This window comes from Sminthopsis crassicaudata, chromosome 1 (assembly GCF_048593235.1).
Source record: "Sminthopsis crassicaudata isolate SCR6 chromosome 1, ASM4859323v1, whole genome shotgun sequence".
Classification (NCBI taxonomy): Eukaryota; Metazoa; Chordata; class Mammalia; order Dasyuromorphia; family Dasyuridae; genus Sminthopsis; species Sminthopsis crassicaudata.
The window spans coordinates 192432183-192450410 of NC_133617.1; the positions used below are offsets into that span (position 1 = coordinate 192432183).

The window sequence follows — 18228 nt, forward strand, 5'->3', positions numbered from 1 at the left end:
AGTCAATGTTGAAAAAGTTACCCATCATATGTTTTGTAAATAAAAAGCTATAATAAAAAAAAAATGAATGTTAAAAATTGTTTTTACATGTAATTGGGCAAAATAAAATACTAAATAAAAATGTCACATAAATAAAAAAATTAATGTTAACTATGTTTTACTGTACTTTATTTTATTAAGTACTTCCCAATTGCATTTTAATCTAATTACCCTTTTATTACAATTTAAGAGTAATAAGACTATTTTGCAGGACTATTGTGAAACTCAAATGAAATAATATATACAAGACTTTGTGAAATTATAAAACAGTACTAATCAATCAATCAATCAGCACTTAATAAATGTTCACAAAAACTATGCTAAGAATTTTGAAGTTTGGGCTGCACTCAGGAAATTGTAGATTGCATGTCTGACAACTCTGGGATATCCAATTCAAAATGTCCAAAAGGCAATTGTTAACATAGATCTATAGGATAAGAGAAAGACTAGAGCTAGATATACCCATTGTCTGCAAAAAGATAATATGATGTATGAGAATTGATAAAATTATTAAATAAGAGAATAAAGAGGGAAAATGAGAATAAGAAATAGATATCAGACAAGTAGGAGAAAAAACAAGAGAGAATAATGTTGAGCAAATCTAAAGAAGAGAATATCCATGAAGAGACAAATGGTGGTCAACAGTGTCAAAGGCAGAAGAAAAGGATGACAACTGAGAAAAGGCCACTAGACCTGGCAATTGGGAGCTAATTAGTAATTTTGGAGAAAGGAGCTGTAATTAAATGTTGAGGGCTGAAATCAAATTACTTCCATATATAACTTATATGTTTATTGAAAAGTCTTAGTATATTTTACTTCTTAGCTTCCTCTGAGATACTACCACAAGATCTTATATGCAGAAAGTATTTAACAAATAATAATTAAGTTAAGCAAATCAAGACAGAAGTTTAGTTAGACTTATGGTGAAACTTTGTTATGACATACCTTTTAATACATGGATTTAGTTAAACCAAAAGTGAAACTTCATCCTTAAAATCTAATGCCTATCTAGAGTAAAAATTTGACATAAGGTTATTTACCCTATTAGTTGAGGGACTAACTTGATCCTAAAAAGTCCTTCCCACAAATAACAGTATTAGATAAAAATATCCATTATAATATAATCTTCTATTATACATATTGGAAAAAAAACTATCCTTAATTCCTAAAATCTTACAGCTTTTACAACAGAGAACTACCAGAAATAAAGAAGTAAAGGTAGATAAATTAAAGCAGAAAAGCACCAACCTACATTTGATGAAGTAAAAAGAAATGAGATGCAAAGGCTGAGAAATTCAAATAAAGAAAAGAATAATAATACAATGGAGAAATGATTTAAGGCAGGAGAAAAAGAATGAAAGAGATTTCCATTTGGTGGAAATACACTTGTAATGACACTCCTAGACTATGATGAACCTGAGGTAACAAGTTCATAAGCATAAAACTCTGCATACTTCTTAATCAAATGCAATTCCAGATGGACACTGTACTTTCATTCCAGATATCCTTGCATTCATATTCCTTACTAATCGTATTATTTTTTGTCTGATCTTGAAGCTAGAATCAAGAACTAAAGCAAATCATTTCTTATGATTAAAGCAGTAGAGAAGAGTAATATAGCACTAAAGATGCCTGCAAGTTAAAATATCATGAAAACAGCAGGTAGCATATAGTTGATATGAAAAATTTTATAAGCAACTCAATATTCTAAATAATCTAAACAATACTCTTAAAGAAAGAAAATTTAAAACTTCATACTCTAAACTGTCAACAAGACATGGACTATAACAATCAATTTCTTTCAAATGTTCACCCTCATGACTGACATTCCATCAGCCAAGGGGAAAAATGTGCCTATCTGTCAGAATGTCAGGAGACTAACTGAACATAACCCACAATTCCTTCAACATCATTCCCTGGAGCTCAATTAGCACAGGAGGGAATTAGGCAAGCAAAACTGACGTGCTACCTTTGGGACAATGCAGAATGTCTAATTCAAAATCCCTTAGTCACTAAAAAAAAGAGCATTTACTTACAATAGTAACTTTCACACAGGATGTAAAATATCTAAAAGATTCTAGGAAATTTCACAGGACCAAGGTATCACTATAAGATACCTTATACAATTTAGAAGAAATTTCTAGATTAAAAGAAAAAAACTTTTAAATCTCTAGACAAGTCTTATAGTAAAATATATTAACCTTTTAAAAACTGATCATATTATGTCTTAAAAGGATAAAATATTGAATTGCATTCTAAAATCTTAAAAAATATGTTCATGATATTAAACTTAATTGAACACAGTATTGAACTTTTTCTTTTACCAGAGGAGCCCAGTAGGTGTAGAGATAGCCTATTTTCAGTGCTGGTACAAACTGTGAACAGGATACTACCAGAAAATAGAGATTCAAGAAAAACTTGAATTGTTCATATAAAACCTAAAAAAGAAAAGAGAAAATAAATTGAAGGCTCACAAAAAAACCTTATGATTTCAATATATTTTTTGAAAATCAATATATAACATTCAGAGCTCTTTTAAAGTATGCATGTAGACCATTACTCAAACACAGTATATTAATTTTATCACTGGCTTTCTAGAATCATAACACCTAAAAAGAAAAATCAGATAATTTACAATAATAAAAATAATAATAAATTAAAATATTATAATTAACTTTTTTCTTAAACTTAACTACTTGAAACAAATTTACATTCTCTTTATGGCAACTTTTCTTCCTCTCAATTCTAACAAAATTCTACTATAAATACATTCTATAGAAGCTGAAAGATCTCAATCAACATATATCTGACAGTAAAAAACGTCTTTGTGGAAAGAATAATATTTAGCATACATTTTTCATTTTATTAAATTTGAGGTTTAATTTAAGTATTATCTGGCCTTTCCAGCCAGTATAACATAACATAATTTTTAAATTTTTAAAATTCCTGTGTCTTTTTAGTTTCTAAGTAAAGAAAATCCAAATTTTCATGGTGACAATGGTTTGTTTTCTTAATTAGGCATATGTGTTTAAATGCATTTATTCCTTTATTCCAAAGAATTAAAATTATTTCCAATAACACTTTTACAAATGCCACAAAATTTATAGTAAGGGTAAAACTATTTAATAAACGAAAAACTAATATAAATATCATAGAGTAGAGCTCCACATCTGTAATTTCATTGGTTTCAGGAATTCCCAATAAATAATTCTCTCCTAATATATATAATCTATTTTCAACAGAAAATTACACTATTAATTGTACTGTAACAAAAAAGTTAAATTTCAGTGAAGATGTCAAAAGAGCTTATGAAGTACAAATTTAGTATAAAAGGGAGATTTAGGGATTGTTAAAATATTTTAAAATCTAGAATATGGCTAGGGTTTAGTTTATTAAATTCTACTGAAACCAGAGTAAATAAAATTTATAAGAATAGAATTTTAAAAATAAATAATTGGATTTCACCTAATCACAAAACAGCAGATCAACTTGCAAAACAAGACTTACACAGAACTGCTTCATAGTCTTTATATGAAAAGTAGCATCAGGCAAGTTAAGCAATAGTTAAATAGAAATATTGTCAACCCAGCCTGATACATTGTTTTATATGGAAGTTGTTTACATCATTATATATTTGTTTGTTTGACAAAGACAGCTTTGCTACATAGACTGTTTATATTCATAATAAATCATATTCAATTTAGGTCTAAAATATTTTAAATTATTTTACAAACTAATCTGAGCAAGACAGGCATCTTTCTTCCCAATCCCCATTGATTTCTTCAAAATCCCATTCAACATAAATTATATCTATTTGCAATTCAAATGCTATCATTATTTTTTAAATGGAATAGAATTCTTATTATGTAATTACCAAACATTTTTAAAATTCTACAATTTTGTTTTTTGTTTTTTTCCTGAGGCTGGGGTTAAGTGACTTGCCCAGGGTCACACAGCTAGGAAGTGTTAAGTGTCTAAGACCACATTTGAACTCAGGTCTTCCTAAATTCAGGGCCTGTGCTCTACCCACTGTGCCACCTAGCTGCCCCAGAAAAGGCTAATTTGAAAGAAAATATACTAAAAAAAAAAAAAGATGAAACATTCACATGATACAAACAGATCAACAGGTATTTGCAAAATATGGCTGATCTTAGGAAGTTATATGAATTTAATCTGATCATTAAGCTACCCTGCAGATTTTTAACCACAGTAATCAATGCTTTACTGTATACTTAATGAACTTTGTGACCTTTAGGAAAATGTACAATGCTTAACCAATCTGTTTGTATTTAATAATTTAAACCTAGGGAGAAAACAGTAGCTTCGTTCAATAAAGATGAGAATATTTATCTGCCTGAAAGACAGTTGACATTTTATTGCCTTGACAAAAGATCAGTCTTTTAATTATGGAGCCATTAGTTTTTGTGTGTTTTAATAAAGAACCATATTAGATATCAAGCTTTTGCCAACTATTGGATGGATGAGGAGAAAAAAAATCAATACCCAATATAAAGTAGTGTGATTATTTAAATTAAAATGTAAAGGACAAAGCAGCTCTAAATTGAAGTGGGGAACATTTTAAAGCTAAATAGCACAAATCTGCCAGTAAATAAGATGTTTAAAAAAAAAAAAAAAAAAAAAAAAAAGCTTGAAATATATCTATATGCTTATATAAGTCACTGTTATAACATTCCTTTTAAAATTTACCTCTGAATCAGGACCCAAAAATTAAAAAATAAAGCAATTCTACACATGTAAATGTGGCTTTGTAAATAATACAGAGTAGAGACTAAGAATACATAGGCTTTTAAAAAATGGTATTTACTATTCTTTCAATATCTTAATTATTTTGAAAGGTAATATGATAAGCTTATTAAATTTAATGTGTTTTATTAAAATCAGTATCCTTAAGTCTGAACTTCAAATGGAAAATCCATTAACATCTACACAGGTCTTTTCATTTTAAGTTCCTTTCTATTAATATGTGCCTATTCCAAGCATACTTTGAAAAGAAATCAATTCCTTATAAAAAACAATTTTAATTGTACATTTCCTTCTCATTTTTAAAACTAATATCAGAAAAAAATGTTATTTTCTGCAGTCTTTAGTGAAAAGCAAACTAAGATCTTAGCTTTAATAAGCCCACCTTCAAGAAAACATTAGTAGTCTTACCCCAGGTATAAAGGTAAATATATTGTATTTTTGATTTTTTATAGAATTTCTGGGATATTTTTCTTCACACTTTTCAGGACATCCAAGCCAGACAGTACGAGCTTTCAGTTCCTTCTTTCTTCGGCAAACATTTATGAGCCAGTCACAACAACTGAATGGAACAAAGATTATTATTTTCTATTTGTCCAAAAAAATTTCAACTTATTATATTTGAAGTCATTTTTGTTTGTTTTAAAATTTAGCAAAGATATTTACAACTTATCTAATTATAGGTATTTTAATTTTTAAAAAGACAAGATCTATTATGCAAATTTCTACTTGCAATCAAAATTCTAGAACATATTTACATTTTTAGAAGTCTGTAATGGCTTCTGGAACCTCAGGGAAATGATCTTTCCTGCTAGGCTCTCTTATCGACAAAATTCAACCATTAATACACTGAAACATTAGATGTTTTATGTATTGGGGAAGAATAACTATAGATTATTGGGAAGTCTTAATACACCACTCAGTGATAAAGCCTTTACAGATTCCAATTAATCTAGCATATTCCTCCATCTGTGCTCTAAGGTAATCACTTTTTTCTACTTCTTGGAAAATGACTTTTGGGGGGAACATTAGGTGATACACCACTACTATTCAGGGCACAAATTACCTGAAAGGGTAGTGATATTTAATCTGGAATCCTGTTGATAAAAAGAAGTAGAACAGAAAATACTACTGGAGAGCTAACATTCTCTTCCATGCAAGAAATAACTTAATTCAATATGCTAACAGATTTCATTCACCTTCAGGTATTATCAAGCCAGTAAGTGACTAATATATCAGGATTTTCAGAAAAACAAGTCTCCTCTATTAACTTGAACACTATGTAGGAGTAAGTATTAAGTATACCCACAGTGAAGATGTTTTAAAATATCTTAAAAAATGGTAGAAAAAATGTTTTAATTCATTATCTTTACAGACAAAATAAGATAAAGATTTAAAATTACATTAGAAATGAAAGTGAGTTATGCATAATTATTATAGAATTCCATTTATTTGTCATATGTTTCTCAAAGAAAGCCAATGTATTTGTCTTAGAAATATTCAGGAATTCAAACAACCATCTAAAGCACATTTTTAACCTTAATTAACCCACAATTCTAATAATTTCATGAAGTATCTTTTTCATGGAAACTGAAAAAACAGATAATTTTATTTTAATGATGTTGATATTTGAATTACTACAATTATATGTCCAAACTATGTTTCTGAGACACCTCTCATAAGAATTTTTCCATTCCCAAGCTTTATCTGTGCCCTGTATTTTTATATACTATATAAACAAGGATTTGACTTCACAAAAAAGACTTAGAAATTTCCTTTCCATATTACATTCAGAAGCACTTTATAAGCTATACCAAACAAACAAACAAAAAACCCAACACCCTCATTACTTTATATCTCATTTTTAAGATACTCAATTATCTCAAAGAATAAAGATTTATTACTTACTATTCAAAGTCTAATACAGGTGTGCTAAAGAATTATTTCAAAACAATTCAAAAAAAAAAATTTTGACCAATAAGGGCCCCATTGAAAAAAGTACACACTTATAATTTTGCAAGGTGTTATTGCACTCACTTTCATATGCAAATTCTTGCCCATGACATAACATGTTTCAATACAATATGAAGGTCCATAAAATAAAAATTATTATTGTTACATTAAATTCAGAGTAGACTAGATGAGAGTAAGATTACTTCCCAAGTATTTTATATATTTTTATGGAGTTATTTGTACCTTTTTCTAAAACCCAACTTTCATACCAATTCCATGAGATTCTGTAACAACTGAAGGTGTCACCAAAATGTCAGTTCTGAATATAACACCACAGGGGCAGCTAGGTGGTGCAGTGGATAGAGCACCAGCCCTGAATTCAGGAGGACCAGAGTTCAAATCTCATCTCAGACACTTAACCCTTCCTAGCTGTGTGACCCTGGGCAAGTCACTTAACCCCAGCCTCAGGAAAAAAAAAAAAAAATCTAACACCACAGATAAGTAACTGGTGACCAAGCAAGGTAAATATCAATCAAAAAAAAAAAAAATTATTGCATTTATTTTATCTATTCTTTTAGACTGTAAGTTCCTTGAGAATACAGGGGCTTGTTTCATTCTTTATATCATCAGTATCAAACACATTGCTTAGCACCTAATAGGAGTTTAAAAAATATTGGTTGATTAAAAGATCTTTCTAATAAAATTATAAAGGAGAGGAGGCAGTTAAAATTGCACTAATTTTCAAAATGGGTAACTAGTTATGAATAAACAAAATTTTAGGCCACAATATGCTAAAATCTATGTTTCTTACCAACTGGCTGACTTAAAAATAATTTAGTTGTAATTGATTTTGTGGCTCTCATTTCTTTGACATCTTTCTTGCAGGCCATTTGTTTTAAATTCTAATCATTCTAGTACTTAAGTTTTTCCAAGTGACTGTCAGGTTTTGTATATACATTTCAAATATAGTAAAATTCCATTGTAATGGCTAATTTTCACAAAGAATCAAACAAACCACTACATGAGACGCAGGCTAACAACGATAGCAAAACAAAAGTTATCCTGTCTTTTAAGAGCACGATTACAATGGTGCTATAGTACTGACCTTATTTTTTCAAATACCATGATCCACTGGATCCATGCTTCACTCTACTATCTCCCTGCCATCTTCCTAATCTGTTACACCCTCCAAATAGGGTCTCTACAGGCTATGGAGTTACAAAGTCACTATTCAATTTTGGAATCTGTGCTATAGGTTCTGCCTATGTTAATGACCTGTCAAGAATCAATAATTCATACATCAAGAAAACTTCACCTCATAATCTTCTTGCCATCTGCTGGTTCCTATACAGCATCATTTATATGCTATGTTTATATAGCCTCCGTTCAAATCAGATAGTACTCTAAAGAATTAACTGAATATTTTAACTCTGAGATGGGAGGATTCATCTAGGTCACTTTAGATAATATTTCCCAAGAAACAAGTTTTAGGATGATATGGAATAAGAGGTCACAGACTATACCCTTATTCAGATTAGTCCATTTATAAATGTATGAATGTATGAACCTAAAGCATTTGTTGTACATAAACAACAGCATACTTTAAATTCTATACAATTCAATCTCTCAAAAATATTTTAGCATGAAATGAATAAGATATCAACCAAAAGCTTTTAACATTAGTAAATCTAGGTTGAAGAATAATGCAGTTGACACATCAAAAACTAGTCAATTTTACTAAAAATTTGATATACTCAAAACTGTATGACTATTCACACCCTTGCTTGCATATTTCCATTCAGTATACTCTTTCCCCCACTACCCAAATGCAAAAATGCAGTCTTTAAATATATTCTTCCAAAATCAGAGATATTCTTCCAGAATAGCTAAATAGCTGTAAACAGTCCTCTCAAGTTCATCTAAAAGCAGGAATATATTTTTTCTATGTCTTAAGTGGGTGCATCTCTTCATTCAAACTTTACAGGGAAGACGTGAAAGGACAAATATTAATAATAATCAGTGAAGTACTGAAGAAGTAAACTAGTCAACAAAATGTGGAGCACTCAGAGAAGTAGGATACCAGTATAGTACAAAGTTTGTGTTATTACTTTACTATTGAATTCTACTGTTTAATCATAGAAAACTTTAAAACCTAACCACAGAACTCAAAATTTCATATTTGGCAAGGACATTAGAAATCATCTAGTTCAACTATTTGTAAATAAAGAAACCAGTACACCAAAAGTTAAATGAAATTGCTTGCTAGTTTAATGAAGAAATCTAGATTAGAACCCAGGTCTCCTAATTCTGGCTACAATGTACTTTCACTTGCTTTCAGAAGATCAGCAATCCTTATACTACTAACTTCAACATGAAAGATTATTTTCAAAGTAAATTTACTATGTGAATACTACAAATGCAACACAAGTTTTCTATGTCACTTATTTTATTAAAACAAATGTTTCAAATGCTTCTGGAGAATATTTGAGACATGACATTGTTTCACAAAACACTTAGGAACAGCAATTTTCTGATCAGATAATTATATATTTTTTAAAGCTTAGATTTCAAGTGAAGTAGATAATAGGCATTCCTGAATTTTTAAAAGAATATGAAGCTAAAAAAATACTGATTTTTAAGGGTGATTAATGAGTTCTAGCTCATGCCATTGCTTTTGTACTTCCTACACTCCAGATAAAAGCTAAGATTCTTAATTTTACAAGGTATAAAAGTTCAGTTATTATGCTAATGTTCACAAAATGGACAAATACAAGGATTCCCTTAAGATGTACTATATGACATATCAAATCACATGCTATTTTATGGAATGTGTAAATATATCTTAATACCTGGAGAATTTAGTGATTTGGGACCTTCACAAGAACTCACGTAGGACTTTTTGCAAAATGAGAAAATACCATCACAAAAAAGGAGAACAGGTTAAAAATGAGGGATTTCAGTAAGAATACTGCAAAATTTAGTAGTGACTTTGTACCTCCATACCCTGTAAAGATCCTGTTTGAAGGATATAAAAGGCTAGGGAGATGGCAAGGAGATAATAGAGTGAATATTTATGCCATGCTGTGAAGCTAAGGAGAAAAATGTAATAACTTGATAATATCATGAGGCCAAAACAATGTTCACATAACAAATGAGGATAAGAAGAACTAATAAAATACCGAGCAAGGATGGAAAATTTCATATATGGCAGAGGGCTAAGAAGAAAAGAGAAAAGAATGGCATAATCTGTATAACAATGTAAATAAAGATTTTTACAATATTCTAGATATTTCATTGTAAATAAATCATTTACAAGTTTTCTTGCCCCTAAAATTTAAAGTATGCCCCAAACAGCAATATTACTCTTGTTCTTGATATATAATAAATCTTTAATTCAAAATAGACTCATCCAAAGAGAAAACTAAACTAAAAAATGTATAGTAAAAGGTCATTTAGTAAATTTTAATTGGTCTAAATTACAACCCCCTAAAAACTGAAATAAGTTTCTCCAAATCCCAACATACTGTAATTATTGCATTCAAGTGCAGCTTGGTAACTAGAGCAAAAGCAACACAGTAGTCATGTCACTCTTAGAAGATCAGCATTTTCCCATGCTTCTGCATAACAAATGTGCAGATTAATTGAAAGTATACAGGCTATTTTGGAGCCCAGATTAATCCAAGCATTTGATATCCCCTTCACTTCATATGGAAATGCCATTCAATTGCACCATTTTCATAGGGACAAAGTGTTTTTTGATAACAAGTGGAATGTAAATCTCATGAGAAAGAAATCAATCTAGGCCAAAGAACTCCAAAGTATTGATCAATGTGCATTACAATTTCACAAGCTTGAAGGAAAATTCAAAGGTAAAGAAAAATGATCACAGGAAAGCATGAGGACCTAAAAATTCTATATTGTACTGAAATATGAAAGTAAAAATAAACACAATAGTTTTCTGCAAATTAACATTTTATTGCTTCATTATAGTTTAAATAGTAAAATGTTCTCTTACCACAAAATCTACAATGAACAGAAAAGTAAAAATATACTGAAATGGGCATTATAATTCTTTAAAATTAAATAAGCCTGAATTACAAATAATTTCAATATCTCTCCTAAAATGTATCCTCCTTTTAAAAATATTTTTTCTGAAAAATAGCATTTTTCTAAATGTTATTCTCTTGACTGTCTATTATGAAAGAAATTATGCTAAGTACTCAAAATTTAAATCACACAAAGAAAAGTATAGGTTATTTTGTTAAATATATATTTTGGCCCTAGAAATAGTTAGGTACTTTTTTACTTCTCATACTTCTTGGATTATGCTAATAGTGCTGGATTTTCCCACATGGAAACCTGGAGATAATTTACATCTTTTAATAGCCTTTAATAAATTTATATTATCTATTTATTTATAAGTGGGAAAACATTTTCTTGGAAAATGAATTCTGGAAAAAAATCCATCCTAAATATGTCAGTAATTCGAATACACTTGCCATTGCAAATTTCTAAATTGGCTAATTATACACATAGTTTCTTTTTTTTTTTTAAATTTATAAATATTTTTTGACATTATATATGCATGAGTAATTTTTTTTACAACATTATCCCTTGTATTCATTTTTCCAAATTATCCCCTCCCTTCCTCTACTCCCTCCCCTTGATGACAGGCAAGCCCATATATTTTACATTACACATAGTTTCTTAAGATACATCTTTGTCAAAGGGTATGGCTGAATATTCAATCTAATAAGAATAAACTAAAACACACCTTTTTTTACTTTTTTTAGCTTTTTACTTTCAAAATATATGCATAATTTCCAACATCCACCCTTACAAAGTCTTATGTTCCAAATTTTTTTCTCCCTCCCTGCTCCCCATCTCGTCAGACAACAAGTAATTCAATACATATGCAATCCTTCTATGCATATTTTCATGAAATAAATCATGCTGCACAAGAAAAATTGCATCAAAAATGAGAAACAACAAAAAGCAAGCAAACAAAAAAGGTGAAAATACTATATTCTGAGCCACATTCAGTCCCCACAGTCTTTCCGGTTACAAATGGCTCTCTCCATCTCAAGTCTATTGCAACTAGCCTGAATCACTCATTGCAAAATGTATCATTTAAAAAACTGGCCACAGGGCAGCTAGATTAGACAGTGGATAGAGAGCACTGGCCTTGAAGTCAGTAGGATCTGAGTTCAAATACAATGCTAATCATCAGTGGCACTTCTACTCTACTCTAATACAATAATTCAATACACACACAATTATCCTTTTATGTCTGTATCGTCAAATACTACTTTACTTAACAGATTTAACACCTGGCTCTGGTTCTCTCCCTCTGGTCTCTTTATAATCTTCCACAAAAGACCAGAATTCTCTATTCTACTTCGGTTTCAGTGCTTTTTCTCACCTTCTAATTTATGTACCTAGGAACTTACTCAATCTCTAGATCCTGCCATAATTCAAAATTGCTGTCTCCAAGATCTCAAATTCCTAAGTTCTTTACCTTTCACTTACTAACTGAACTAAGCAATCTACTCTCTGTCTTAATTATGAGTTGGGTCCTGCATCTCCAAGCTATTTTTCCTTAGTATGTAAACAAACACAAATTTAAATGATGTTCAAAATACTATTCTAGACTACCTCACTCCTTGAAGTATTACAATACCAAGGAGTGGATAACTTGCATTTGCACATTGCATTTAATGATATTTAAATAGTGTTCTAAGGTTTGTAAAACTCCTTACACCCCCCCCCAACACACACACACACATGCGTTTTAGAAATATTTTTGCAACTGTGTGAAAGTAAGAGAGAAGAAATATGTGAGGTGGAGAAGCAAAATAGTCCATTACTATAATTGATACTCCATGCTAGAGATACTTTTTCAGGATGAAAGAACAGTGCCAAATTGCTCTCCAGAAGAGTTAGATCAATACATAGCCCACCTTGACAAACACTACACTTTAATGTGCCTATCTTGCCATAGGCCCACTCAAAATTTTTCATTTTCCTTTTTTAATCACAATCTGATGAATTATGACGTAGAATTTCAGAGTTCTTTTAATGTGGATATTATTATTAATGACTTAGAGCCTTTTTAATATAGCTGTTAATAACTTATATGTCTTTTTGTTTGTTTTGAGGATTCCTATTCTTGGACACAAGACATAGCTGAGAAATTTGCTGCAGAAATTTTCCCCTGTTACCTATGATGAGGTCCTGGTAGCAATTCCTAGTTTGAAATCCAAGGTACAAGGCATATGTGAAGAATTCTCTTTGCCAAAAAATAATTTTATTTAGAAGAGATTATGGACAAAATGAAGAGGTAAAAGATATACCAGAAGTAGAAAATATGAAATAGATTCAGAAGAGCATAGTTAGCAAGGAAAGGGGTTTTAAAAATTAACAAGGGAAAAGACAAATTCCCCAATGAAATTCACAATTAACCAGGAGAAAAGGAATAAGCCATAAGGTAGAACCATATCAATGGCTGGCAAGCTAAATTCAGAGTTTAGTGTCCTACAAGAGTTAATTAGCTATAGCTTACAAGTAGAAAAGACATCAGGAGACAAAATGCCAGGAGTGACTAACCCCAAAAGAGATTCAGTAAAGATGACATAAGCCATAGGCAAATTTACCCTAAAGGAGAGGTTTCATATCAGAGCTCAGAATTCTGATTGGATATAGTAGAGGGGTAAGGAAAGAGTGATTTCCAAAGATCTCTCCATTAGGATGGGCTTGTAAGGCTTTATCTTCCGGTTTCTAGGCTAAAATCTATCTGACTACACAGGACCATCTCACCTAAGTCTCTTCTAATTTTAACTGCTTTTGCTTTGTTTGTACAAAAATGTCATGATTTTATATAATCAAAATTATCTATTTTATTTCTGTAATCATCTCTATTCCTCCTCTGATCATAAACACTGTACTTATCCAAACATTCAAAAGGTAAATTTTTTCCTTTTTCCTTGCTGCTTTAATTTGTGCATAAAGTCTGACTCAACTATTCTATAGAACAATATGGAACTATGTCCCAAAGGGCTTTGCAAAACTATATACCCTTTGACCCAGCAATACCATTAGTACTCTGCATCTCAGAGATTTAAAAAAAAAAAAAAAAAGGAAAAGAAAAAGAAAAAAGACCTCTAAGTACAAAAATATTTATGTTAGCTTTTGTTGCATTGGCAATGAATCTGAAATTGAAGAGATACTTACAGGTAAATAAACTGTAGTATGTTTTTTTTTTTAATTAATTTTATAATTATAATTTTTGACAGTATATATGCATGAGTAATTTTTTAATAACATTATCCCTTGTATTCATTTTTCCAGATTTTCCCCTCCCTCTCTCTACTCCCTCCCCTAGATGACAGGCAATGTCATATATTTTACATGTGTTATAGTATAACCTAGATATAATATATGTGTGTAAATCCAATTTTCTTGTTACACGTTAAGTATTGGATTCCAAAGATATAAGTAACCTGGGTAGATAGACAGTAGTGCTAATATTTTACATTCAATTCCCAGTGTTCCTTCTCTGGGTATAGTTGTTTCTGTCCATCATTGATCAGCTGAAAGTGAGTTGTGTCTTCTTTATGTTGAAGATATCCACTTCCATCAGAATACATCTTCATACAGTATTGTTGTTGAAGTGTATAGTGATCTTCTGGTTCTGCTCATTTCACTCAGCATCAGTTCATGCAAGTCTCTCCAAACCTTTCTGAATTCATCCTGATGGTCATTTCTTACAGAGCAATAATATTCCATAGCCTTCATATACCATAATTTACCCAACCATTCTCCAATTGATGGACATCCATTCATCTTCCAGTTTCTAGCCACTACAAAAAGGGCTGCCACAAACATTTTGGCACATACAGGTCCCTTTCCCCTCTTTAGTATTTCTTTGGGATATAAGCCTAGTAGTAGCACTGCTGGATCAAAGGGTATGCACAGTTTTGATAACTTTTTGGGCATAATTCCAGATTACTCTCCAAAATGGCCGGATTCTTTCACAACTCCACCAACAATGTATTAGTGTCCCAGTTTTCCCACATCCCCTCCAACATTCATTATTATTTGTTCCTGTCATCTTAACCAATCTGACAGGTGTGTAGTGGCATCTCAGAGTTGTCTTAATTTGCATTTCTCTGATCAGTAGTGATTTGGAACACTCTTTCATATGAGTGGATATAGTTTCAATTTCATTATCTGAGAATTATCTGTTCATATCCTTTGACTATCAACTGGAGAATGGTTTGATTTCTTATAAATTAGGATCAATTCTCTATATATTTTGGAAATGAGACCTTTATCAGAACCTTTAGCTATAAAAATATTTTCCCAATTTGTTACTTCCCTTCTAATCTTGTTTGAATTAGTATTGTTTGTACAGAAACTTTTTAGTTTGAAGTAATCAAAATCTTCTATATTGTAATAAATAATGATCTCTAGTTCTTCTTTAGTTACAAATTCCTTCCTCCTCCACAGGTCTGAGAGGTAGACTATCCTCTGTTCCTCTAATCTATTTATGATCTCATTCTTTATGCCTAAATCCCATTTTGATCTTATCTTGGTATATGGTGTTAAGTGTGGATCTATATCTAATTTCTGGCATAATAATTTCCAGTTTTCCCAACATAAACTGTAGTATGTTGTAAAGTCCGGGTTAGCTCCCTGAAGGGCTCAAGATAAGCAAAAGTCCTTGCCCCACATTGGGCGCCAAAATGTGAAGTTCTGTTGTCTCTAAATTGTGACCATTCTCTGGAGGCAGATCTCTTGGGGAGCTTCTGGAGCCAACCTTAGTTTTAGTTTCAATTCAATAATCTCAAAATGCAGGCAGGAGTTAAAGTCCAGATTTTATATTGTGTCCTTCAAAGTCTTTTCCTGTCATAATGTCTCCAGCCAGCTTCAGTCTCTCTAGTTTCCTCTGAAACCAATGCCTCTAGCCAGCACAAAGGTAGACATGGGAATGAATCAGACTCTGCCTCCAAGAATGTGGAGTTGTGGGTTTCCCAGAATTCAATCCTAGATGTGCATCTCACAGAAATCCATGCGCAGGCTTTTCCTTTAGACTTTTGAATCTGCTGGACTTGTGAATCCACTGAATCTCCTCAAGCTTCCCCAAAGTTCTCCCCTTGATTCACTTCAGACTCTTTCCAGACTCAATGTTGGCTCCTTATATCCTCCCAGAGAATGGGCTTGTGGGTACTCCATGGGTTTGTGGGAACTCCTTACAAAATCAATGAGCCAGTTCCTTTAAAGGTGTAAACTCCTTTAAAGGTGTGAACCAAGTACATTACCTTGTAATCCTAACAGTATGTGATTTGTGATGCTCTAAGAAATGAAGAGTGGAATAGGGGAAAGGAGACAAATGAAAAAGGGGAATTTTCTTTTTTTTCCCAAATAACTTAATATGTTCTATACATGTATATATACATACATGTATATGTTATAAAAAACATATTTCCTTATTAGTCATGTTGCAAAAGAAAACAAGAAAAATTTGAATATAAACTAATGAAAAATTTTAAAAGTATGCTTTTGATCTGTATTTAGACTCTATCAATTTTTTCTTTGGACATAGTTAAATAACATTTTTCTTTTTTTTTATATGGCTTTTTATTTACCAGATATATGTATGAGTAATTTTACAGCATTGACAATTGCCAAACCTTTTGCTTCAATTTTTCCCCTCCTTCCCCCCATCCCCTCCCTCAGATGGCAGGTTGACCAATACATGTTAAATATGTTAAAGTATGAATTAAATACAATATATGTACAAAAAGAACCAGACTTTGAAATAGTGTACAGTTAGCTTGTACAGGAAATCAAAAATGCAAGCGGACAAACATAGAAGGATTGGGAATTCTATGTAGTGCTTCATAGTACTCTTAGATCAGACATTTTAAAAATTAAGTGCCTACTTCAGTCAGGCAGAGAGATGATGTAATAAATAGTATCAGGTTTGAAATGAAGAAGACTCATCTCTGAGTTCAAATCTTGCCTGAGACACTAGCTATGGGGAAGTCACCAAATGTTTGCTTCAGTTTCCTCATCTGTAAAATGAGCTGGAGAAGGAAATGCCAAAGCATTTCCTGTATTTTTGCCAAGAAAACTCTAAAGGGAGTCAAAAGAGTCATGAATGAAAAATAAGTGAACATGTGATGGGCACTCACTGTATTAAGTTAAGCACTGAGAATATAAAAAGAAGCAAAAGACAAGGCAAAAAACGGCAAGTCAAGAAAAACCTACCAGTTCCTTATGGATAAACAAAAGTATAGAAACTTTGGGAAAAGAAAATTTACAGTACTTTTATTTTTTTGCTAAACTTAGTAGAGAAGGGGAAGTCAATTTGTATAGTATTTTAGCTGAAATGATGAAGTCAAAAGTTACACTACTATACATGGTCTTCTAACAGAAGTCAAAAAGGCAGGCAGGATAAATAAGACAAAGATGAATGAGGAGTTTTTTGAGGAAAGGAGAAGGGCATATATAAGGAAGTAGTCAGTAAAAGTAAAAGGGAGAGACTGAAAACAAAGGAGCAACTTCTTGGCAATACAATGATATAAGCAATTCTAAAAACTCATGATGGAAAATGCTACACACAAAGAACTATGATGTCTGCAGATTGAAGCATATTATTTTTCACATTACATGTTTTTTTCTTTCTCATGATTTTTTTCCTTTCTGTTCTGCTTCTTCTTTCACATGACTAATGTGGAAATATGCTTAATATGATTGTACAAATATAGCTTCTATCAGATTGACTACTGTATTGGGGAGGAGTGAAAGAAAGGGCAAGAAAAATATGGAAACCAAAATCTTATAAAGTAAATGTCAAAAATTTTTTTTAAAAATTTTAAATGAATTTTTAAAAAAATGAGCAAGTAGAAATGGAGGGAGAAATTGTTAAAGAAAATGAAATAGAATGAGATCATCTGTACACATAAAGAGGTTTAAAAAAAGCCTGGTCAGGAAGGGCCATGTATTGTGATATGGGGGTTACCTGCAAGTGGCTGCTGGACATCTAACTGGGGGGCAGGAAGGAAAGAGAAGGGAGGGGAGGAGGAGACGACTGAGAGGTAGTTGCATTCTCTGACCTCTCCACTTAGAGGCAGTTGTGTTGTCTGACTTCTCTCCTCTTCCCTTTGCCTCCAATTTATTTCATTCCCAGTCCACAAGCAACACCTGTGTCAGTAAGGACCACTTTGCAACTTCGATGTTATGATTCACATGTCTTTGTATGAGACAGGGTGAAGGAGATAATCTTAGAAAGTAGCTGGGTGACATAAGACAGAGAAGAGAAAAGCAAGTCTGGGTAAATGGCCTTAATGTTTCAATGAAATACAAAGCAAGATTCTCAGCTGAGTGATGTGGAAAGGCAGCTTAAAGGAAGTATGATTTAAGGAGGAAATTTAAAGAGGGATGAAAAGTTTCAGTCATTGTGTTAAGTAA

At 31.5% G+C, this 18228-nt stretch overlaps 1 protein-coding gene across 4 annotated transcripts in view; it reads right to left on the bottom strand.

The window, feature by feature from the left end:
- ATP9B (ATPase phospholipid transporting 9B (putative)) overlaps positions 1–18228 on the bottom strand; it is a 448624-nt gene that overhangs the window by 391987 nt on the left and 38409 nt on the right. For all 4 annotated transcript variants that reach the window (XM_074273531.1, XM_074273522.1, XM_074273514.1 and 1 more), the window contains exons 3-4: positions 5212–5362; positions 2364–2477 (exon numbers count right to left, since the gene is read on the bottom strand). In XM_074273531.1, the coding sequence (XP_074129632.1) occupies positions 2364–2477; positions 5212–5362 (265 nt within the window). The remainder of the gene's footprint in view (positions 1–2363; positions 2478–5211; positions 5363–18228) is intronic.